At 50.7% G+C, this 22,831-nt stretch overlaps 1 protein-coding gene across 3 annotated transcripts in view; it reads right to left on the minus strand.

Moving 5' to 3' along the window:
• LOC135899852 (polyamine-transporting ATPase 13A3-like) overlaps nucleotides 1-22,831 on the minus strand; it is a 165,075-nt gene that overhangs the window by 60,458 nt on the left and 81,786 nt on the right. For 2 of the 3 annotated variants that reach the window (XM_065429240.1, XM_065429239.2), the window contains exon 2: nucleotides 4,374-4,450. In XM_065429240.1, coding sequence (XP_065285312.1) covers nucleotides 4,374-4,450 — 77 coding nt within the window. Of the gene's footprint in view, nucleotides 1-4,373; nucleotides 4,451-20,515; nucleotides 20,818-22,831 lie in introns of those variants that run through there. The other variant, XM_065429241.1, reaches the window with a different exon arrangement.

Genomic DNA, 22,831 nt, shown 5'->3' on the forward strand with positions numbered 1-22,831 from the left:
AAATGGCTAGTGAATGCGCCAAAATAGAATTTCAAAGTAGCCAGAAAGTAGCCAAGGAGCTAACGTGAAATTTTCATCGCCAGACGGGGTCGAAAAGTAGCCAATTTGGCGCAAAGTAGCCACCAACGGCAACCCTGCCCGTCACGCACCAAGGTCGCGTCAACGCACACGCCCGGCGGAAACTACCGCATTAATTCCTCTATCAACGGAAGCAAGGAAACGCCGCCATGCTGATCGACGCCTGGAGCTTCTTTTTAGCCTGTCCACTATTCCGGCAAAACGGGGTTGTTTGGGAGGATTGCCGGATGGTCGAGGGCATAGACGTGAGCGGCCGGAGCGGTGCAGCTACCTGGTGGCGTAGAGCTCAACCAGACGAACACAAAGCTAAAGTTGCTGGTGCAAATTCTCGGCAGTAGTGTAAGTGTGAACACGATTACGCCGATGTCAAAAATTTACACCAGTAGCTAAGAAGGATATTGTAATTGGCTGAGCTTTGCACCACCAAGCTGGCGCCACCAATCTGGTCGCTAACGTTTACGCCGCCGCTCAACCGGCAAACCGCCCGCGCTTGCCGGAATACCGGACGTAATAAATTTTTCTATTTATAGTGGCTACTTTTTTTAGGGCGCGCGCGCACCGAGATGGGACAGCCCGCAAACACTGTTACGCTGCCGCGCAAAATAATGCTTGCGCGTCGCGGTCACCCCATCTCGATGCTCAGGCCATAAAAGAAGCACCGATATCAACATGGCGGCGTTTCCTGGCTTCCGCCCGGCGGGGAAATGCAGCGCAGCCATCGTACGGCACCACACATTTTGCACCCTTTATAGACTGCAGGTCTACCGCACCATACCGCGCAAGTGATAATCGAAACCAACAGCTAGGGGCGTAGACAGGGAGGGGCATTCTCTGGTTCCGCGCCACTGGAAACCATTCACGCGGTAAATTGTCCAGCACTTTTCTAACACTGGCGGAACCGGAAAAAGAGAGGGAGGGGTGCTTTGAGTGCTTTGTGAGCATAGAGTTCCGGGATATAAATAAAAGAACTGATAATAGCTATAGACTTTACGTGAGCCAACCGAAGGTGCTGTTCGACACAAATTCCGGCCATGGTCAAATTCGTTTTTTTTCCCTCTGATTTCACTGGCTTGCGAGCGGCTAGGCTCTAACTGTTTCGCTCAAAACGGAAACATGTCGCCATTTAACAGCGTCATGAATAGTGGCCGACGTGGGCAAATTACGCTACATTGCACAATTCCGCCATGTTGGTGTTCACAAGAGACGGAGAGAGCGAGAAATAGACAAAAGGGAAGGAAAGACAAGGAGGTTAGCCAGTGTAAGGCTACGTTCACACTTGGGAAACCGCAAGCGGACGGAAAAGCCAAAGCGGCTGGATAAAAAAACGGGGACACAAGTTGACCAACGACGGCGAATTCGACAATAACGCCGATATTTAACGGCGTCCAGAAAAAAAAATAATAAAAGAAATGTTGCGGTCAACGCCACATTGCGCAACCGACACATACAAGTTGCCCACTGGCCCCGTCGGTTTCTGCCACCGGTCAGTCAGCGCAGCCACACCGCGGCCCCAGGTCCAGCTCGGTCCTCGACGACCAGCTCAAGCTGATAAAGAGAGCTGAGAAGAGGGCAAGAGCCAGCGGAGCCCTGGACTAAGGGCCCCGACCATTAGCTGTTTTTTTTATTATTATTTTAATAAAGTTTATCTATCTATCTAGCCCCAGGTCGACGCGCAGCCGGTGCGAAAAAAAAAAAAAAAATTCTCCGCGCAGCGGTCGATCCGAAAACCGCGACGCGAACTCTCCGCGCGGCTGCAGCCGCCGGCATACCTACCGGCGGCTGCATACCTGACCGCATATCGCATACCTGACCACCACTGATAGCACGGCAGCTGTACAGCTCAGGCGCGATCAGTTATGTCCGCGGAGCGCGAGCGCGAACGAGGGTCAAAAGACTTTTTAAAAAATAATTAAATTATGGGGTTTTACGTGCCAAAACCACTGTCTGATTATGAGGCACGCCGTAGTGGGGGACTCCGGAAATTTCGACCACCTGGGGTCCTTTAACGTGCACCTAAATCATAGTACACGGGTGTTTTCGCATTCCACCCCCACCGAAATGCTGCCGCTGTGGCCGGGATTCGATCCCGCGACCTCGTGCTCAGCAGCCTAACACAGCCCTGGCTGGCGCACGTTGAAAGGCTCGAACCGCGACGGCGAATGTTGACACTGATCTCTTTCGTGGTGGCTACGGACCTGGGTGAGTAGCGAAACATCGCGGATTAATTTTGACCGGCTGGTCAAAGCCCCCTCTGCATCCAAAACGCGATACACAAACGTTGTTGTTGTTATTAGAGATTTTTAGGTTAGGGGGCGCAAGTCGCACCCAAGTGCTGGGGGACGAAATGTTGGCTATTTACACTCTTTTGCGCTCGTTTTGGGTTCTTTTGTACGGCCGAGTGGCATGTGCGCGGGTGGGTGGGTGGGGGAGTCTAAGTATGCCATTTGCATATGCAAGCACTTTGTAAGACCGTTATGAGCGTGTCAAACGAGTGGGCAAGAATTGAGCCCGCTGCCATGGCAAGACCATAAAAGCCACCGAGATCAAATTTAGAGAAAATTGGTGGTACGCTTTGGAACCTCTGTGCGAAGTCCAATGCGGTTGAAAACCCAACACAGCCTTTGTAAAAAAAGAAGAAAAAAATCCTTATACAAGCTTTAGAGCATGTGATATGGCAGCTATCAGCTATGCTTCCCAGAGGCCCAACACAGCCTTTGTAAAAAAAGAAGAAAAAAATCCTTATACAAGCTTTAGAGCGTGTGATATGGCAGCTATCAGCTATGCTTCCCAGAGGCCCGACACAGCTGTAGGCAGCGTTTTTAGATCTCTTTTTTTAGCCAACGTTTTTAGAGATCTAAAAACGTTGGCTGTAGGCTACCAAAGGCCTACATATCGTGGAGAGGGGATTGGGTCATGGTGAGTGATGGTCATGGTAAGTGCAACCTGCGACAAACTTTAATGCACTCCTCCCGCTCCCCCCCTCCCGGTCTAGTGAGAAGCGTAGTGTAATTGGGGGTTCAGAAACGACCGATCAATTTTTTTTTTTCAGAAACGTATATGTACGTCGCTATTTTTTGTTTCTGCGTTTAAAGAAAGCTCTCCAAATACGAAACAAAACCACGTGACTGCGCTCGTGCACTATCGTATTGCATCGCTATAAACCCTGTGTCGAGCCTATCGCTTATCAGGGACGACGGCGCTTCCTCTCCATGCGCCACACACACACACAGGGTGACGAGGGCGCACACGAGGCCGCGCGAGGACTCACTGACCGCGCCGCCTCAGCAGTCCCTCAGCCCCGCGGGGAACCCTTGCTTACGTTCAACGAGATCACCACGCACTACTATCTGTCAAGACGGGTCTTCCCCCTCCCGCACACCGCCTTATGTAGGGCGCGGGCGGTTACCCTTCGACTTTTACAAGCCCGTGCGTACCCTAACCTCGCGGTTTTTCATGCCATATACCCCGCAAAATATCCCAGCGCGGACTGCCCTGCCTGTGGACTGAGGGCAACATTGGACCATGTATTGTGGGAGCGTGAAGCCATCGGCTCCTCCTTCAGCGAGGATAGGTGGGCTGCGCTCTTGGGCAGCCCCGAACTCAACGACCGAACCCTGGCCGTCCAGAGTGCCCGCGATCGGGCCGTCAAGCTCGGCTTGGCGGTCCCTACGTGGGACTAGCCGGGTGGCGCGAGGTCTCCCCTGCGTCTTCTCTGGACCGAAATAAAGTTACTTCACTCACTCACTCACTCACCCAGCTAACTTTAGCCAGAGTTTAAAAATATGGGAATGTCACGTAGCTGGAACAGACCCAAGGTAATGTTTGCCGTCGCTTGGAGATTCACAAATGATTTTTTTTCATTCCGCCTAATTAGGTAATTCGTTTTAATTAATTAGTCAGCTTCTCAAATAATATAATTGGATGAAAAGCGTCAACGATAAGATTGTCGAGCGGCACGAAAAACTTCCCGATGCAGCTTTCTGTTGCTCAGCACGTGCTACAAATAAATGTATTTTTTCCGAGCGTGAAAGAAGCCCGCGAATACACGCAAAGTGCCTCGAGCGGCCAGTCCCGCGGCAATTTTGCGTGCATTTGCGGGCTTCTTTCACGTTCGGAAAAAATACATTTATGTACCACGTGCTGAGCAACAGAAAGCTGTATCGGGTGTTTTTCGTGACGCTCGACAATTTTCTCATTTATCGAGACTGGCTAACAACAACAAGAACAACAACAACGGCGACGACGACGACGACAACAACGACAATAATAGCAAATAAAATGAACTGTCGTCTCACCATCTGGTCTTCTTCCCCGGCGTTGACGTAGTCGACGCCATCTCTCATGGGTGGTGGTCCCTGCTTTCGGCATTTCACTGCACGAAATTAAAAAGAAAAAGGTAAGAAGAATTAGTTTATAAGCCACCAACGCTGACCGAACGCGAGAAACACCCCGCAAAAACTGGCAGGGTAACTTCGTAATACGTGCGGCGACGTTCACCTGTTGATCGACGCCGCATTTTCGCAAATGGAAGCCGCTTAATGTACACCGTCGAGGAGCTGGCTCTCCTTCCTTCGCGCACACTCGGTCAAAGCAAGGGGAAAAAATAAACGCGCACAGAAAGCCTCCTTTCCTGTGCTGTGGTCGTCGCCCCCTCCACAGCACGTGCCAGTAGCCGACACGCGCGCGCCAAGGAGTTCAAATTTGCAAGGCCCCCCCTTTGGCGAACACTTTCCCGGAACGAGAGCCCGGCTATTGTGACTACTGCCTTCCCAAAATCACCAGAGATATGAATGGCCGCGCTGTTCTCGGCGAGGCAGGCTTGCTCCTTGCGCCTGTCCAGAGTCAAAGCGCACCACCTTTCACCGGGAGCGTGGATCGCCCTGCGGTGCGCCTCTTTTTGTCCATTGTCATTTGCGTGTGCTTGCGCCGGAGAGGAGGAAGGCTCGCGTCCTCCTCGAAGGCCGAGCGAGATACCGGGGGCTGCCGCCTCTACGCCAAGCGCGCCGCCTCCCCACAATCGGCGATGGGAAATTCGCACCACGTGACTGGCGGTCTCCCCCGAACCCTCCCATCTCTTGCAGCGATCGGCGATCACCCGTGTTCCCAGCTTTCCGGCTTGTAAGTACTCTTCCACTCAATATGTGCGAATCTGCTGCTGCGGCCAGATTCGCCGCCTTGTAGCCGATGCCCCCCAGGCCACCCATACTCCTTGCGGTGTCCTGCTACGACATCTTGCTCCAGCTGACCCTTCCCGCAACCTACTTTTCCTCCCCCCCCTTTACCTCTATTTTCTCGTCCTCTCTCCCCAATCCGCCCTGATGCCGAGCCGTGCTCCCTCACGGTTCTAGCACACTGTACTCACGGGTAGCCAAAAATTAGCATCTTTTTTTTTTCTCCTTCCTCCGAATGTCCCGAGTGTCAGGCTGTCTGCTGCGATCGTTTTCTGCTTTTTCCGTTCGCGGTGGCGCAAAGTTACCAGGTCTGTTTGGACTCCCGGGGTCGCAACGACGGGCGAACGTCGGGCAGTCACAGACCCTCGCGAGCCAAAGCTAGCCTCTTGGCGTCGCTTCCTCCGTGCTTTTACTCGCTCGTCAAGCCGCAGGCGTGGTACGTGAGGGACAAGTTTACAGCGGGACGTGATGCGGTGAGTCGGTTAAGTTCGCGTCAATACGGTACATCTCGCGTCCAACGACACGAAAACAATCGCGACATACATTCGCGCACACAGACGTGGCGCGGGGGAACGATCTGCTATCAGAAGCGAGTTTACCAAAGGCAAGCACACGCGATCGCGCCTATCGCTTGGGAAGGTACCGGCCACAGTACTGCCGTGCTATGACGATGGTGATGATTTATTGGCATACCGTTTGAAACGGGGTGGTAAAAAATAGTTCGCTATGGTGGCTGTTTGCAAAAATTGGTAAAACGTGAATGCAGCTTTTTTTCCCCCCCACAAGACGAGGACAAAGAAGAGGCTGAGACACGACCGCAGACTTACAACAGTGTTTTTATCATGACACCATGGTGGCGAAGCGCAGCGCACTGACAAGGACAAGGCGAAGACACACAAGGACACACGACACTCGTGTCTTCGCCTTGTCCTTGTCAGTGCGCTGCTTCGCCACCAAGGTGTGATGATTAATCACCAACTAGCCCAACTTTCCACATTACTGAAGATTGTTTTATTTTGACGAAAGTGACGACCACGTATGGCAGAATCTGGGACCCGTCACGTGTAGGCCGCGAGCAGACAATTCCTATCTACATACGCAAGAAGGAGAGCACCTTGCTGGAAAGGGCGATGGACGGTTTCGACACACAGGCGTCACCACGCCTGTCAATTAATTCTGCTTCGATGATTTCTCGCGTGAACTGTTCGCGATTTTTGCCGACAATCGAGCACGCAGTATGACCCGCTTTACACGTGGTCGTATTTGCGACGTCTGCCTGATTACGCATGCAATTTCTACAGCGGGCGCCCAAAAATACCCCTCATTTCCATAACATTGTAGGGATGCTCCCGTCGCCTGTCATCAAGGCATCGTCCGCTCTGACCAACACAGTTGGACCCACAGTCAAAAGGCAGATTATAAACTACTATTTCTTGCACAGACAACGAACTTTCACTGATGTCTCTTTATGCAAGCAGGCTCTTTGGGGCACACACACCGGTCAACCTGCACAAAGATCGCAGTTTATCGGGAGCGCAAAAATCCACTTCTACATTGGCCCGCTGGCCAATCATTTGCAGTCGATGCGATATGCTGCGGATATATACGGAATAACCGCGGCTTTTTTGTAAAGTGTGCAAAGACTGAGTGGCATTAGTTATAGTGTTTGGCAAACATCGCTTAGTTTGTTCCGCATTGATGTTCTGCAACAAATCCGTCCCCACTGAAATGCGCCAGGCATTGCACTCACTACCACGTGCTCAACGACAGAACGTCATACAAGTGAGTGTGCGTGCGTGCGCGCGCGCGTGTGTGTGTAAGCGTGAAACCACAAGTATACGATAATTGTTCCTCACGGTTTTGACGTCGAGCCATGACCGTTGCCGCCACGCTCCCTGGACACGGCTATCCTGGAGACACTCGCTTAACTAATCACTCGCAAAACGGCGCAAACTCTTTCCCTTTTTTTTCTTTTCTTTTTTGTCGCTTTCGAATGCGATCCAGAGGCAGGCGAAATCCATGTGTGAACCGAAGGCAACCGACTGGCATATACGGCGGGAGAAATGGAAGAGGAGCGTCACAGCAGACGAGAGCAGCACCTGCCGCGGCGACGCACACGACATTGCACACACGCGCACGGACACATCGTTCGCGTCAAATTCTCGACACAGATGCCGCTCAGAGCGCAACCTGTGCATTATAATAGTGCGTACATACACAAATAGAAGCAACAGCACAAGTTGTCACAGAATAACTGAAAGGAACAGCGCAGCAAAATAGGGGCAACGGTAAGAGCTAACGTAACAGCAGCGTCGTCGTTGCAACGACGGTGACGAACACGTGACGAGCGGTGCAACTTCGTGCGTCACGGCAACCCGACGCTCGTCAAAATCGATGACGTCACCGCGCGCCGGTTCCTCAACTGCCCCCGAAAGTTTTTAGAGGCGCACACGGGCGCAGGTGCCGTATTGCCGGGTCTCGAAGAGAACGTTGTAAAGAACGGCGAGTTGCGCAACAAAATTGCCACCTTGCCACCCGATTACGACAAGGGGTGCAAGACGCGCACCTCCCGCTCTCCGCCGCTGCAGCTGCGAGGCGTTCAAAGAAGCGACCTTTGCGCTGGAATCCGCCGCCTTCCTCCAGCCCCTTCGACATTGTGACGGGACGAGTTTGGTGTGGGGACAATGATTCCAGAGTTCCTCAACGCGGAGCTGATCTGACACGCCTGAAGAAGTTACCGCGGGAACGTCTTATTTTTGCGCTCTCACGGTTCTGCATGTTGCAAAACAACGAGCGACCCTCGAGCGGCGTCGATTTTCCGGAACGGCACCACCTTCAACGCCGTCGCTTGGGCTTCGGAATGTGTGTGCCTTTGTGTCTGTAAACTGGTCTTCAGAGCAGCTGCGAGTTGGTGATGTGTAAACGAACAGCCGCCGCGTCGTAGGACCGGTGGATCGAGTGTATAAAAACTGTGGTTGTGCGAATGTTGGACACACTTCTCTTGAGCAGTCATGTTAGACTGAGTCACTTCTCTCATGCAGTCATGTTGGACTGTTACTCTTTTTCTCAAACAGTCATGTTAGACTGAGTTAATTTCTGTAAATAAACCCCTTTTTCCTCGTTCTCGATGAGAAGCAGTTCTTCACTTCATCAACGATCTCAGCGTAAATAAGTTGGACGACGGCATGGGCCAGCTACCTTCGAATTCATGCCGTACTCCAATCTTGGCAAAGGACCACGGACGAAGGGATTGAGCCCCCAATCCTGACAACTGGCTGACAGCGGTGAGATGGACTTTGCGACATGGTGCTGTATCTGCGGTGAGTGCTTGGTTTTTGCTTTGACTCTCTAGGCTTCATTTTGTGGTTGTTCTGTTTAGAACAGTAGGGAAGCTAGATTGTTGTGTGTTAGCTAGGTTGTGTTTTCCTAGCTAGATTTAGAGAGCAGAATCAAGGCAGTAAAGCAGCAGTCATGGAGTTAAGGACACTGCTGAGAGACGAGTTGTTGATTGTTGGTGAGGAACTGGGCCTAGATGTACGCAAGGAAATGCTCAAATCGGAATTATTGGAGCTAATTTCCAATCAGGCCAGTGAGCAAGATATTGAAATGGGATTGGAACTTCTCAAAAAGAGAGAGAAACGGGAAAAAGAAAGAGAAGAACGGGACAGAGAAAACCGCGAGTTTCAGTTAAGGAAAATGCAACTTGAACTTGAAAGCAAACGTTTGGAGTTGCCTCAAGGAAGTGAAGGCGCTCTGGGTCGATCAAGTGAGGCAGAATCATACCGCATGGACAGGCTATTAAAGCCATTTGAGGTCGGGACCGACATAGGCTTGTTCCTAAGCAATTTTGAAAGGACTTGCGAGAAGATGAACTTCGGCCCGAGTACATGGCCACAGCGGTTGCTGTCTATGTTGCCGTGTGAGGCGGCGGAAGTAATCGCCAGACTAAGTGTGCAGGATGCATATGATTATGCGAAAGTTAAGGCTAGTCTCCTGAAGAAATACCGCCTTTCAGCCGAAGCTTTTCGGCAAAGGTTTAGGAGCACAGGCAAGAAAGATAGCGAGGGCTATCCGGAGTTTGCGTATAGCTTAAAGGCCAACCTAGTCGAGTGGCTTAAAAGCGCGGAAGCGTACGACAGCAGAGACATGATCATTGAATGCATGTGTCTAGAGCAGTTTTACAAAACCATCCCCCAAGCTGTGAAACTGTGGGTGCAAGACAGAGGTAATGTAAACACTGTGGAAAGGGCGGCTGAATTAGCCGAAGAGTACGCAACCCGTAGAAAATTGAACGCCGAGGAGGGAAACTGGGACGGTCGAAATGGACCGCGGAAACCATTTCCGTTCAAAAAGGGTGCGCAAACTAGACGATCCGAGCCTGTAGACATGGCGGAAAAGCCCGCAGAAAAGAGCGAGGAGAAACTTAACGGAGAAACCGCACAAAAAGAACAGAAAAGAAAATTCGAATCTGTTAGACCAATTCGCTGTTACAAATGCCACAAATTGGGACATATAGCTGTAAACTGCGAGAAGTCTAGCGTAGTTTTTTCCTACGTGGAGGAAAAAGATGAGAATATGGAACTTTTAAGTACATATCTCCACGACCTGCAAGTTAATGGAAAACCATGCCGAGTGCTAAGAGACAGTGCCGCCACGCTGGACATTGTCCATCCGTCCTACGTGATGGTAGATGACTTCACCGGAGAAGTAGCATGGATAAAACAGGTTGTAGAAGAACACAGCGTGTGTCTGCCCATGGCCAAAGTCAAAATCAGTGGACCATTCGGGGAGCTAGAGACTGAGGCTGCAGTTTCCAAATTTTTGTCACTGCAGTATCCCTACATCTTTTCGAATCGTTCGAATCAGTTACTGCGTGACAGAGGGCTCAAACTGGGAGAGGGCTTAGTACAGGCATTGACCAGAGGCCAAGCTCGTAAGATCGCGGCGCTTTCGGCTGAAAATGCTCAAGCTCCTCCAGCTGAAGCAGAAAAGGGGATAGCTTCAATACCCGAATCCGAGCTAGGCCCGAGGGACAAAAGAACAGTTGAGGAGAGCCTGCCAGTTGACCAGCTCAATGAGAGCGTAGCACTAGAGTGTCAGAGTTCTAGCCTGCAGGAAGAGCAAGCAGACGCGCTCACAAGCGAGACAGGGTCGTTGTTATCACCGGCCTCAAAGAACTTTGATCAACTCTTACGCGTGGATAGAGAGTCACTGGCAGCTGAGCAAAAGAATGATGAGAGCTTAGCTAAATTACGTGACACAGCTAAAGAAGGCATTGCTAGGCGCAACGTAACGATACATGAGAGAGGAGGATTGTTGTATCGGCATTACAGAGATCGAAAGGGTAAGATTTTAGATCAGTTAGTCATACCTACTAAGTATAGGGAGGACCTTTTGAGTCTTTGTCATGGAAATGGGTGGTCCGGCCACCTAGGCATAAACAAATCAAAGGAAAGATTGCTTATGGAATACTACTGGCCTGGCTGTTTCAAAGATGTAGAAAACTTTGTAAGATCATGCGACGCCTGCCAGCGTTCTGGTAAACCAGGAGAGACTTGGAAAGCCCCACTGAAGGTAGTGCCCTTAATAACAGAGCCTTTCAGACGACTTGTAATAGACACGGTAGGGCCTCTTCCAAAAACAAAATCAGGCTACAGGTACTTGTTTACCATGCTGTGTCCGGCCACCAAGTTTCCAGAAGCAATCCCTTTGAAAGAGCTCAGCTCCACCGAAGTAGTAGACGCGCTTTTGACAGTGTTTGCACGAGTTGGGTTTCCAGCCGAAATTCAGGCAGATCAAGGGTCAGTATTCACGAGCGCACTGACTTCCACATTCTTGCAAAAGTGCGGGGTAAAGTTAATACACAGTTCTGTCTATCACCCTCAGTCAAACAGTGTAGAGAGGTGGCATTCGGTGCTTAAGCGAGTTTTGCGTGCGCTCTGTTACGAGCACAAGGAGGACTGGGAGAACTGTCTGCCGGCAACTTTGTTTGCTTTGCGAACGGTTCCACATGAAGCGACAGGGTTCTCTCCAGCAGAACTAGTGTATGGGAGGACACTCCGTTCTCCACTGAGAATGTTAAGAGAGATGTGGGAGGAAAGAGGGGAGAGTCCAACCGTGGTTGAATACGTGCTAAATTTACGGGAACGGCTAAGCGCAACCCGAGAACTAGTCGGAAATAACATGGAAATAGCTCAAAGGAACGCCAAATTCTATTACGACAAGCATGCGAGGCTGCGTACGTTTAAAGTTGATTTAACGATGAAAGCGGAAAAGTGTAGGTTTGGTTGTTCGCAGGTTACCTATCTGGGCCATGTTGTCGGTCAGGACATGAGACGGCCGGCTGAGCTGAAAATAGCTACGATTGGAGATTTTTCTCAGCCGCGCACGAAAACGGACGTTCGTTCATTTTTGGGACTTGTGGGGTACTATCAACGGTACATTCCGAATTACTCGCAATTGGCAAGTCCATTAACAGACGCCCTCCGAAAGGGAGCTCCGAGTAACGTACACTGGGATAAGGACAAAGAGAACGCTTTCCAAAGTTTGAAAACGCTATTGGTTTCTCGCCCTGTGCTTCGCGCGCCAGACTACACTAAGGAATTCATAGTTCAATGCGACGCAAGCGACAGAGGTATGGGCGTGGTACTTAGTCAAGTCGGCGACGATAACGAGGAGCATCCTATCCTCTACGCCAGCCGTAAACTAAATGTAAGAGAGGAAGCCTACAGCGCTTCAGAGAAGGAATGCGCTTGTTTGGTTTGGGCCGCCCAGAAGTTGTCGTGTTATTTGTACGGAGCGAAGTTCATCTTCGAGACCGACCACTGTCCTCTGACGTGGCTCAATCAAATGTCACACAAAAACGGCCGCTTGCTCCGATGGAGCCTCACTCTCCAAGAGTACAACTTCTCCGTTAGATATAAGAAGGGAAAGTTGCATAGCAATGCGGATGGTTTGAGCAGGCTAATTTGAATTCTGCGTTTGAGGGTCCCGCCTAAATTTTAGGGTTACTAGTGTTAATTTTATTAAGCGAAGAAGATCCCCTCTCATTTAGCAGGATTCCCTCCATGATTGCTGAATTTGTCAGCAGGAATTTGCTTCAGAAATTGGCATAGTGAAATGCAGCATTTTTTTTTGTTTCTGCACTTATGTTGTTGTTGTTTTTTTTGAAGCCTAGCGAGTCTAAAGTGAGAGCCAATGCACGTCATCTCGGCGCAGAGCCGTGTTGTGGGGTTCATTTTGCAGTTGCCTGTCCTTGTTGGATGTTTTGGGGCGGTGACATCAATGCACAAGTGGTCGCTGCGAGCCAAGACATCAATCCCCCCCTGACCAGCAGCCGTTCTCTTCCTGCCTAGCGGTTGTCAGCGCTAGACAGTCGAGACTTTTCGGGCCATGGAGGCGCTGTAAAGAACGGCGAGTTGCGCAACAAAATTGCCACCTTGCCACCCGATTACGACAAGGGGTGCAAGACGCGCACCTCCCGCTCTCCGCCGCTGCAGCTGCGAGGCGTTCAAAGAAGCGACCTTTGCGCTGGAATCCGCCGCCTTCCTCCAGCCCCTTCGACATTGTGACGGGACGAGTTTGGTGTGGGGACAATGATTCCAGAGTTCCTCAACGCGGAGCTGATCTGACACGCCTGAAGAAGTTACCGCGGGAACGTCTTATTTTTGCGCTCTCACGGTTCTGCATGTTGCAAAACAACGAGCGACCCTCGAGCGGCGTCGATTTTCCGGAACGGCACCACCTTCAACGCCGTCGCTTGGGCTTCGGAATGTGTGTGCCTTTGTGTCTGTAAACTGGTCTTCAGAGCAGCTGCGAGTTGGTGATGTGTAAACGAACAGCCGCCGCGTCGTAGGACCGGTGGATCGAGTGTATAAAAACTGTGGTTGTGCGAATGTTGGACACACTTCTCTTGAGCAGTCATGTTAGACTGAGTCACTTCTCTCATGCAGTCATGTTGGACTGTTACTCTTTTTCTCAAACAGTCATGTTAGACTGAGTTAATTTCTGTAAATAAACCCCTTTTTCCTCGTTCTCGATGAGAAGCAGTTCTTCACTTCATCAACGATCTCAGCGTAAATAAGTTGGACGACGGCATGGGCCAGCTACCTTCGAATTCATGCCGTACTCCAATCTTGGCAAAGGACCACGGACGAAGGGATTGAGCCCCCAATCCTGACAACGTGCATAATGAGTGCTTTCATTGAATTTCAGACAATTAAATTTAAATTTCAACTATAGACCCATTTCACAACACAAGAACGCATCGCGAACCTGGCGTCGAACTCGCAAAACTATTTGGCCTCCGAAACAGGACGGCGCGCGCGAACGTGCCCAATGTCCTACCTACATATGGTAAAAAAGAAAGAAAGAAAAGAAAGGGAAAAAAGAAAAATAACACACAAAGAATTCCCATATCACCAAACTTTTTGAACTCCTATTGGGAACTTTATTGCCACTGGCTGCAACGCCACCTTACGAGCGCGCCTCGACCAAGCAGAGAGGGGGAAAGGGAACACCTGCTACCCGTATAGCGCCAGGCGTTGCGCGAGGGGAGAGGGCGCCGCCGCGACGCCACGTCATCCTCGCTCACGGCAGCCTGCGTTACCCGCGCGTTCCGCGTCGGCGCAAGCTCTCGCATTCGTTCCAAGTTCGCCTCGGTAAGACCAAATCAAAAACGCGCCAAGTGTCTCAACGCGCTCGCTTGCCCGCGAGGAGCTGATAACTCGAAGCACCGCTCAGCGGCGTTCAAGTGGACACTAATGCTTTCGCATTCAGAACTCGCAAGAAGTGCTTGGGTGTCTTCAGATATTTTTGCAGCGCAGGTCATGCTGCTCACCGTGCCGCTCGAGGATTCGTCAACCTGGCCTCGGGTCAACCGACGCTATGATCGGTGAGGAACCGTACCGGCTTCTATCAGGAAATAACGCAGCTAAACTATTACCTATACCAGACCCTCTGCCCCCGAAGGCATAAATCACTCTCCAAGAAACAAGAAGTACAGCCTGGAGGCAACTCCAAACCAATATCTATCCAAACGCCATAACCTCTCTCCACTACTATCCCGAACTCTACTCCAACAAATGTGCTCGCCGTCAGGAGAAAGCTGATCTTTGTTTCATATATTATGGGCTTGCGCGCTAAGGATACTCCCTCGCGGGGATCCCAATATATAATCCCGAGCAGGGGAGGCCGCGTTGCTGCTACACCGGCACTCACAACGAGCAGCAGCGCACGAGGCGAGAGTGGGAGTGAGTGTCAAAACGACGCAGCGTCCCACTCTAACGTGGCATGACGTCACGGACAGTAGCCTCCTGGGAAACGAAAGAGAAATTGGCTGTAGAAAAGCTACTGTATCAGATTATTTAGGGCGCTCCGAGGCTTGTCACTATCTTTTCTAGGGTTTAGAGGCCTACACAGGAATTTCACCTGTGTAGAAAATGAAATGAAAAAGGAAAAGAAGCACGAGAGTAGCCGAAAATATGATGCTATGCATCGTGCAGAGGATACCTAAAACTAAAACTATTTTCTGGCGGAAAGGTGCAGGCATTGCGACCGAAGGAAGTTTGTCTACGGCCTTTAGCTGTCTATGGGGAAGGGAAGGAAGAGAGAGAGAGGGTGGAAGGGAAAGAGGATTGTGCACAGCGAACTCAGTATACACACGCGAAGTGTCCTGCGCCCGCGGCACGTCGCAACACGGGAAATTCTCCGCCGCGGACTACGAGCGGAGTATTCGATACTTCCACACACACGTTCGTACGCCGATGCTTGCCGCAACTTTTCTTTTTCCCCTAGCCTAGAGATAAAAACAAAAGCGGCACGACCTTCGCCGCTTTTCCGACAGCGGGATCACCGAACGCTGCGAATGCCGATATATAAAAAAAAAAAAAGATTGCGCGCGAGAACGTTTCTTACTGTTCTGCAAATATACGGAAGAAACTCGACGGCAAATGTTTGAGAAACGTGCGATATATACATATCTTTTTACCCCGTTTTCTCTCGCTACTGCAATACGGAAAACGCTGCCGATTCGTAAACGGGCGCACGTGACCGATGGCCCAACACGAAGAAGCGACCGCTATTCGTGGCAGCTGCAACCGAATCCATCGCCGTCCTTCGCTTTCCGCGCGCGCGTGGCGAACGAACGGCAAGGGTTTCGGCTACACGCCGTAACTTCAACGTTTTGCGCTATGCGCAGCCCCCCCCCCCCCTCCTCCCCCCTCCCTTCACTGAAACGCATATGGAGATTCTGCCGTCGCGCATGGTGTCGCTGTTCCGAACGGCGTGCGGCCTTCCGTCATCATAATCAGCCTATTTTGCGTCCACTGCAGAACGAAGGCCTCTTCCCTGCGATCTCCAATTACCCCTGTCCAGCGCCAACCCGCGAATTTCCCGATTTCATCACACCACCTAGTCTTCTGCCTTCCTCTACTGCGCTTCCCTTCTCTTAGCACCCATTCTGTAGCCCTGTAATGGTCCTCGGGTTATCTAACCTGCGCATTACATGACCTGCCCAGCGCCGGTTTTTTTTCTCTCTTAACGTCAATTAGACTATCGGCTATACCCGCTTGTTCTCTGATCCAAACCGCTCTCTTTCTGTCTCTCAAGGCTATGCCTAGCATTCTTCGTTCCATCGCTCTAATTGTGCGGTCCGTAACTTGTTCTCAAGCTTCTCTGTCAGTCTCCGAGTCTTCCGTTATCGACGCTTATTGGCACCGACGACGCGACGGGCGCTAGCACGCGGCGGTCGTCGCTGCGAGGATTTATGACGCAGCTGTCGTCGCGTGCGCACCAAAAAAAACAGTTGAGCCATATACTGGGTCGCCCGCTCGCTCCGTTCCAAGTGCTCACGACGCGGCGAAGCTCTTTACGGCCGTCCGGTCAGAAGCAGCCGTGTGTGCGTGCCATGTGTGTGTGTGTGTGTGTGTGTGTGTGTGTGTGCTACAAATGAATACGCGTCGGCTATGTATAGGCGCGGTGCTGCGGGCGTTGCTGCCCCCTCGTGGTCCAATGTTTACGAGGAACGAAGTGACACAGTTGTCCTCCCAAAGATTCACGGTTGAAAGAGAGAGACACGTAACGGCGCACTTCAATAAGGCATTCGCATAGAAAGAAACGAAACGACAAGCGCCAGAACCTTGTGCTTCTATGTGGATGTCTCGGTCTGCACTATGTATCGCCCTCCTGTGAATGGGAACCGACAAACCCTTTGACAATTTCGCCTAATTGCACAACTATAGTTATTAATTTATCGACTGCTCGAATATCATATTCAGCGCAAAAGTGAATGAGTAAAGCGTCGACCATGGATCCTAAAATATTCCCGATCCAGCTTTCTGTTACTCAATACGTGCAACATAAAAGTTTTTTTTTTTCCAAGCCCGAAAGAAGGCCCGCGAAACACGAAAAAGTGCTAGTCGGGCGGCATTTTCTAATTGACAGCGACGCAGACAGCTTCAAGCCCGTGTTATGGAAAGCATCTGGAACCGTCTGGAAGAGGCCTCTGCGACGTCACGCCACCTCGCGTCGACAAGAAAAAAGAAGCTATAGGAAACGTAGATGTTACCGCCGTATTTAACACTTTGCGTTTGAGAACCTACGAAAAACACAACACAGCTTGCATTAAGCGCATAAGAAAGCGCGACTACGTTTACCTGTCAGCAGACGACCTTCCCCGTCGAGCTTCTAAGCCTTCTGCTCTGCCGCCATCTTGTTTCGACAGCAAAGTAGCCTTTGACTTCGCTGTTGTCTTTGCGAAGCTGCCTTTTTGCCGGCTTTGTCACAATTGGAATTAGACTTAAAATGGCAGCCGTCCACGTAACTGTCTACTTATTCGTCTGCACGGTGAGCATTGGAACACAGCCTCAGAAACGACCGAACATGCCCCACCATGCAAGGTATATGCACCTGATACCCAAAGACAGCTCAGATACATAACCGCTTTTCAAATCGGTCCTCAGTACTGACTGGTATTACTGCTCGCAAGTTAAGAACGTCGAAAACAAATTGTTTGTTCAAATGCCCTTTTTGGACACAATAAACAACAATATACGTAGACAAAGTAACTATCTCGCGACGTTTGAAATGAGAAAGAAAGAAGAAAAAAATGAAATACCTTTAGTAAAGCGATGAAGGGGACTGGTTGGTGAACGTTCATGATTATATTGCGCTTAGTGTTACACTGACGCTACGTACGTCCACGACCTGTCCTTCACTTGTAACACTAAGCGCAATATAATCATAAACTAATTTTATTTGCATAAACGAAGATATATTAAGATGCAACATCGTGTAGCGGCTTAGCATGTTGGCGCTGCATCCTGTGTTTTTGAGTCAATTCGCATTATTCGAAACGCACTTCGCGGTTGCTTTTGCTTGTCTGTGACGACACAACGGTTATTTCAAATTAGCGTAAATTTTCTCGGAAGCCGGTGGCAAACATATGATTAAAACGCTTTCATACAGTTCCACGTGTATCGAACATAATATCAGTGGGATGAACGCGTTACGTAATATCTCTTCGTAGTTAATGTTGAAAATTAGCGGAGGCAATATGTCCTTGTATCCTTGTGCTCGTTGTACAAGGCGTCTCAGCAGAATATACTGGGTGTTTCTTTTTTCTTTGTTAATGCGAGACAGCTTATCTCTAAGAAATAAAAGAGTCATTTTACTTTAAAGGGAATTTGCACCAGTAGTTTTTCCATATAAGTATGTGAGTAGGCGGATTTTAGCAGCAAAATAAAAACTGACGAGCAACGATAATTACTATAAATTAGGTAACTAACGTTCTAATTATTCTAGGGAACGTGTTGCAATAAATCCGAGGAGTAATGAAGTCCCACACTTAGATGGCGATAAAATGCGAAAACACCCGTGTACTTAGATTTACGCGCACGTTAAAGAACCCCAGGTGCTCAAAATTTCTGGAGACCCCCACTACGGCGTGCCTCATGCATGATCAGATCGCGGTTCTGGCAAGTTATATATATATATATATATATATATATATATATATATATATATATATATATATATATATATATATATAAAGAGAGAGTAGGGAAGTCATACCTGCTTGGCAGAAATCCTAAGACTATAGCATCACTTTAGTATCACTTTCAAAACACGCTGCGCTGCGGGCTCATGTTAAAGAAACTCCAGAGGGCGACCAACTACACACTACAGCTCATTCGCCGGGTGGCTAATCGGCACCACGGCATGGGCGAGGGCGATCTGCTTCGACTTGTGCAGGCATACATAACCAGCAGAACCATGTACTCGACACCATATGTCAAACTCGCAGTCACAGATTTAGCCAAATTAAACACCATGATCCGACTAAGCACAAAGGCAGCCTTGGGCCTTCCGGACCACGCGGCTACCGCAAGGCTAGAGGCCTTAGGCATGCATAACACGATCGAGGAGCTCTTGGACGCTCACCACACAGCCCAAGTGCGTCGTCTCTCGCTAACCCCGGCTGGCCGCACAGTCCTCCGGAAGCTCAGTCTCGAGGCTATCCCCGAAATTACAGAGTACGTTACGATTCCGCGAAAGGTGAGGGGGCATATTTATGCCCCACCTCTACCCCGCAACATGGACCCCGAGTTCCATCAGGGCCGTCGGCAGGCCCGTAGTGAAGCCATTTGGCGACGCTATGGCTCGCAAGATGGAGTGGTCTACACAGACGCAGCCAGACACCCTCGCGGCGACCTCATGACTGCGGTGGTAGCTGATCACAACGGAGGACTGCTAGAACATACAACAATCACGGCTGGCCGAGTGGTGGAAGCGGAGGAAACCGCTATTGCCATGGCCATGCATGCGGACGCAAATACCGTCATCAGCGACAGCAAGCAGGCCATCGGCAATTTCGTCCGTGGTAGAATTTGCAAACAGGCGTACCATGTCCTCACACGACGCCCGCTAAGCGGCTTGAAAACCCTCGTGTGGACCCCCGGTCACGCGGCTGTGCCCGGCAACGCGTCGGCTCACAGTTTGGCTCGAGATCTCGCGCGCCGAGCCTCGTCCGCGGATGCGGACGGCGTGAATGAGGAGGAGACACACGAGGAACCCTGCGAGACTTATCATGAAATAGCCCATCGGTATCGCTTGAGGCGTCGCGCGCTCCCACCACCGGCCAAGCAACTCGACAAAACGCAAGCGGTCGCGTTTCGGCGACTTCAGACAAATACATACCCACACCCAAAATACATTAACAAAATCACAGGGGGCAGGGAAAGCGACAAATGTAGGCTCTGTTCAGAAACAGGAACACTCACACACATAATGTGGGAATGCACCTCGCTCCCGTTCTCTCATCCCCCCGTCAGCAGCGAGACTGACTGGACAGCCTGGCTCAGTTCCGGGGACGTCGACCGACAATTGGAACTGGTGGACTGGGCGGAAAAGGCCAAGCAGGCCCAGGGCCTTACTTGAGCCCTAAAGCTCAGCCACGTCCCTCTTTACCCTTCCCCCTTTCAATAAAGTTTATCACCACCACCACATAGCATCACTTTTGAGATAGCCAACCCCAAAAAATTGGCAGTGGCTTAGCTCGGCTATGCCAGGATATACGTAGCGAAAGCTATGGCATAGCATGGTTAGCCTAGGTTAATCTTGATTGCAAGTCCAGGTTAGTCTGGTTGTCTAGCTATGTTGCGGCGTTTAGCCAGTCGTTCGGCGCGCTATTCGTCTGTTTCCTGGGCGATTCGTTTCCTCTTCATCTCGTTCCGATGTCGATTCCAGGCCTCCTGCTGCTTAGCAGAATTGTCGCCGTCCATACTGCCGCCTCAACTGTGGTTGCGGCGCACGCGAGCTCTCCTTTTCAATCCTCCGACATGTTATCAGGCATGCGACGCACCTGGCGAAGCGAGCGGAGGCGAGCGCAACGACGAGGGACGCGGTGTGACGTCATACCAAGCGGCGGCGGCGGAACACTTGTGGCTCGGTGCTGTTAGCGGTGCATGCGCAGTAGTGACTAGGGAGCGAGCGAGAGAGAAATATCCGCGGCGAGGCGCGCGTTGTGACGTCATGTGTCTCCTCGGAGCACCGCCACGGCGAAATCACAAGTTCGCGGCCAGCAACGCTTTCGCTGTAATAGAAGACGACGAGGAACGCGCGAGCAGTGCATGGCACGTCGAGCGCGTTCGCGGGTTTACGCCGAGGGACGCCGACGCTCAACACAGGAACCGGCGTCTGAGAGCTGCGCTCTAAAAAAGAAGCACCTGCAGGTAGCGTACAGCGACTACGAAAACACATGAACTTACCCGATGAAAGCTTTTTCATGAAGGCTGGCACGTCTCCGGAACCACCGGCCACTGACATTTCGTACGCAGCCATGCCCTATATGCTTGCGCGGGACAACTATGACCGGCGGAATCCCGAGCTTGGCCGTTCCCAGCAGTCGCCGTCATATAGCACGTAGCAACGTGGCACGGGTGAAATATGACATTAATTAGACCGCGGGCAGAACGATATACGCTTGGCTATCGTGCTACGCCGGAGTGGCACCGGTCGCACGCGATTACCAGGAGGGTTATAGCGTATTAGATTAGGGGGTCCCCAAACGCTTGCGCCCCCTTAATCTGAAACTCTCTGTTAACTCACTCGACGCATAGACGCGCTCGACTCCAACGTTCTCAGACGTCGTTAGACTCGGCCACGTCGTGCGCTTATATTAAAGTGCCAGGCCACGCCCACATGGCGCGACCCGCCCAGCGAGAAGTGTTATGACGAGCACGTGACTTGCACGTAACGTGCGGGCATGGAACTGAGCTATCGCCACGACCGGGACGGTACAAACAAGAGATACAGGCACCATTGTTGCGAAGTGTCAGAAGAGCTCTTCAATGCAACACTCCCGCGCGAACCGAAAATGGAAGATAAGGCGGCGATCGAAAATTCCTGCCTCTCCCACAATCGACAGTAGATATAAGCATGAAATGGCAACCGGCAAAGCAGACTGGTTGGAGGTGGTAGGTCCTTCAGCTCGAGGTCACTGGAAGATCGTCGACAATGGGAGCCTATAAAGAGAAAGTGCCAACATGACCACAGGTGGAGAGGTGGAGTAAAGACAACGAGAACGAAGCGTCCGCGCGCACCATCGTGATTTCGATCACGTACGCGTTTGCGGAGTCCAATTGGGTACGCGAAGACGAGGACGACAAGGTAATGCGAGGGGTGCCGTCGTGATTGGGCCACGTGACCGCGCGAACGGAATGTTCCAATCGGGAGTGGCTTCGTGGTGCTCCGTTGGCGCGTCGTGCTACGACAGGGTGCACGAAACATGAGGTCAAAAGAACTGACTCGCCATCCCGGCAATGCGAAAGTGGATGTGTACAGTGAAGTTGCCGAAAACCACCACCACAACTGCTGAAGGTGGCACGCACTACTTTTAGAGTAATGGCAGTGACAACTTATCCGTGATCACTCTGGTATACCGTGATGGGTTCCGGCCAAGTGATGGATTCCGGACATTCGCGGCCAAGGCCAAATCCAAACATGATCTGTGCCGCGTGGTTTATATATAATGAACGAGAAGAAATGAAACGGGGGTCCGATATTTATTAGTCGTATCATACGAAGTCAACAAACAGACACCAAAGACAGCATAGGAGAAATTACTTGTACTCATTGATTGAATTAAGCAGATAATAAATTAATCAAAATGAATTGAGTCAAATGAATCTAACCAATTGAGCTACCGTGGCGTCATTTTCCCATAGACTTTCTTGAGTATTTATCTTTACTAGAACTAACGCTGGGAGTTTGCCGTGCGACTGGCCGCTCGAGGCACTTTGCGTGTATTCGCGAGCTTCTTTCACGCTCGGAAAAACACTTTTAAATAGCACGCATCGAGCGAGAGAAAGCCGTATCGGGAGTTTTTCAAGTTGCTCTACAATTTTCTCGTTGAGCCTTTTCATATAATTACAAAATTTGAGAAGTTGATTAGCTAATTAGGACTAATTAGGCGAACCGCAAGATATAATCAGAGTATCTCCGAGTGACGGCAAACAACATTACCTTGGTTCTGTCCAGTTACGTGGCATTTGCATATTTTTATATCTTGGTGCAAGACAATTGGGACACCCTGTACATGCTTCTACCACGTGACCGGCTTCCCGCACTTCACACACGTACACCTTCTGTCCCCTTTGACACTCGATTCTAGTTTTAAAAAAATGAAAAATAAAGGTAACGAAAACAACTGGCGTCACGAAGGAACAATTAACATTTGCGCACAGTCAGAGGAAAAACACTGTACTGGCTCACAAACGATAATACCATATGCTGCTATGGACCCCGAGACAAAATTCCGATCAAGGACACCCCGACAAGATTAGCAACCGCGGTATCGCACAAAAATGCGTGCAGCTTATCACAGGTCAAAGAAAAGGAATGCCTGCCTGCGAGGCAGTTTACCGAGTGTGCTTAGATAAGGACACCCATGGCGGTTTCTGTTACGGTTGGCGCGTAGCACCCCGAGCAGAAAGGATGCTCGACCACCACGCCTCGAAGGGCGAATTCCCAATTTGTTTTGGTTGTCTCGAGGGGCTGCCGGTCTGGCTGGCACGCCGCAGTGC

Source organism: Dermacentor albipictus, chromosome 2, assembly GCF_038994185.2.
Source record: "Dermacentor albipictus isolate Rhodes 1998 colony chromosome 2, USDA_Dalb.pri_finalv2, whole genome shotgun sequence".
In the NCBI taxonomy this organism is placed as follows: Eukaryota; Metazoa; Arthropoda; class Arachnida; order Ixodida; family Ixodidae; genus Dermacentor; species Dermacentor albipictus.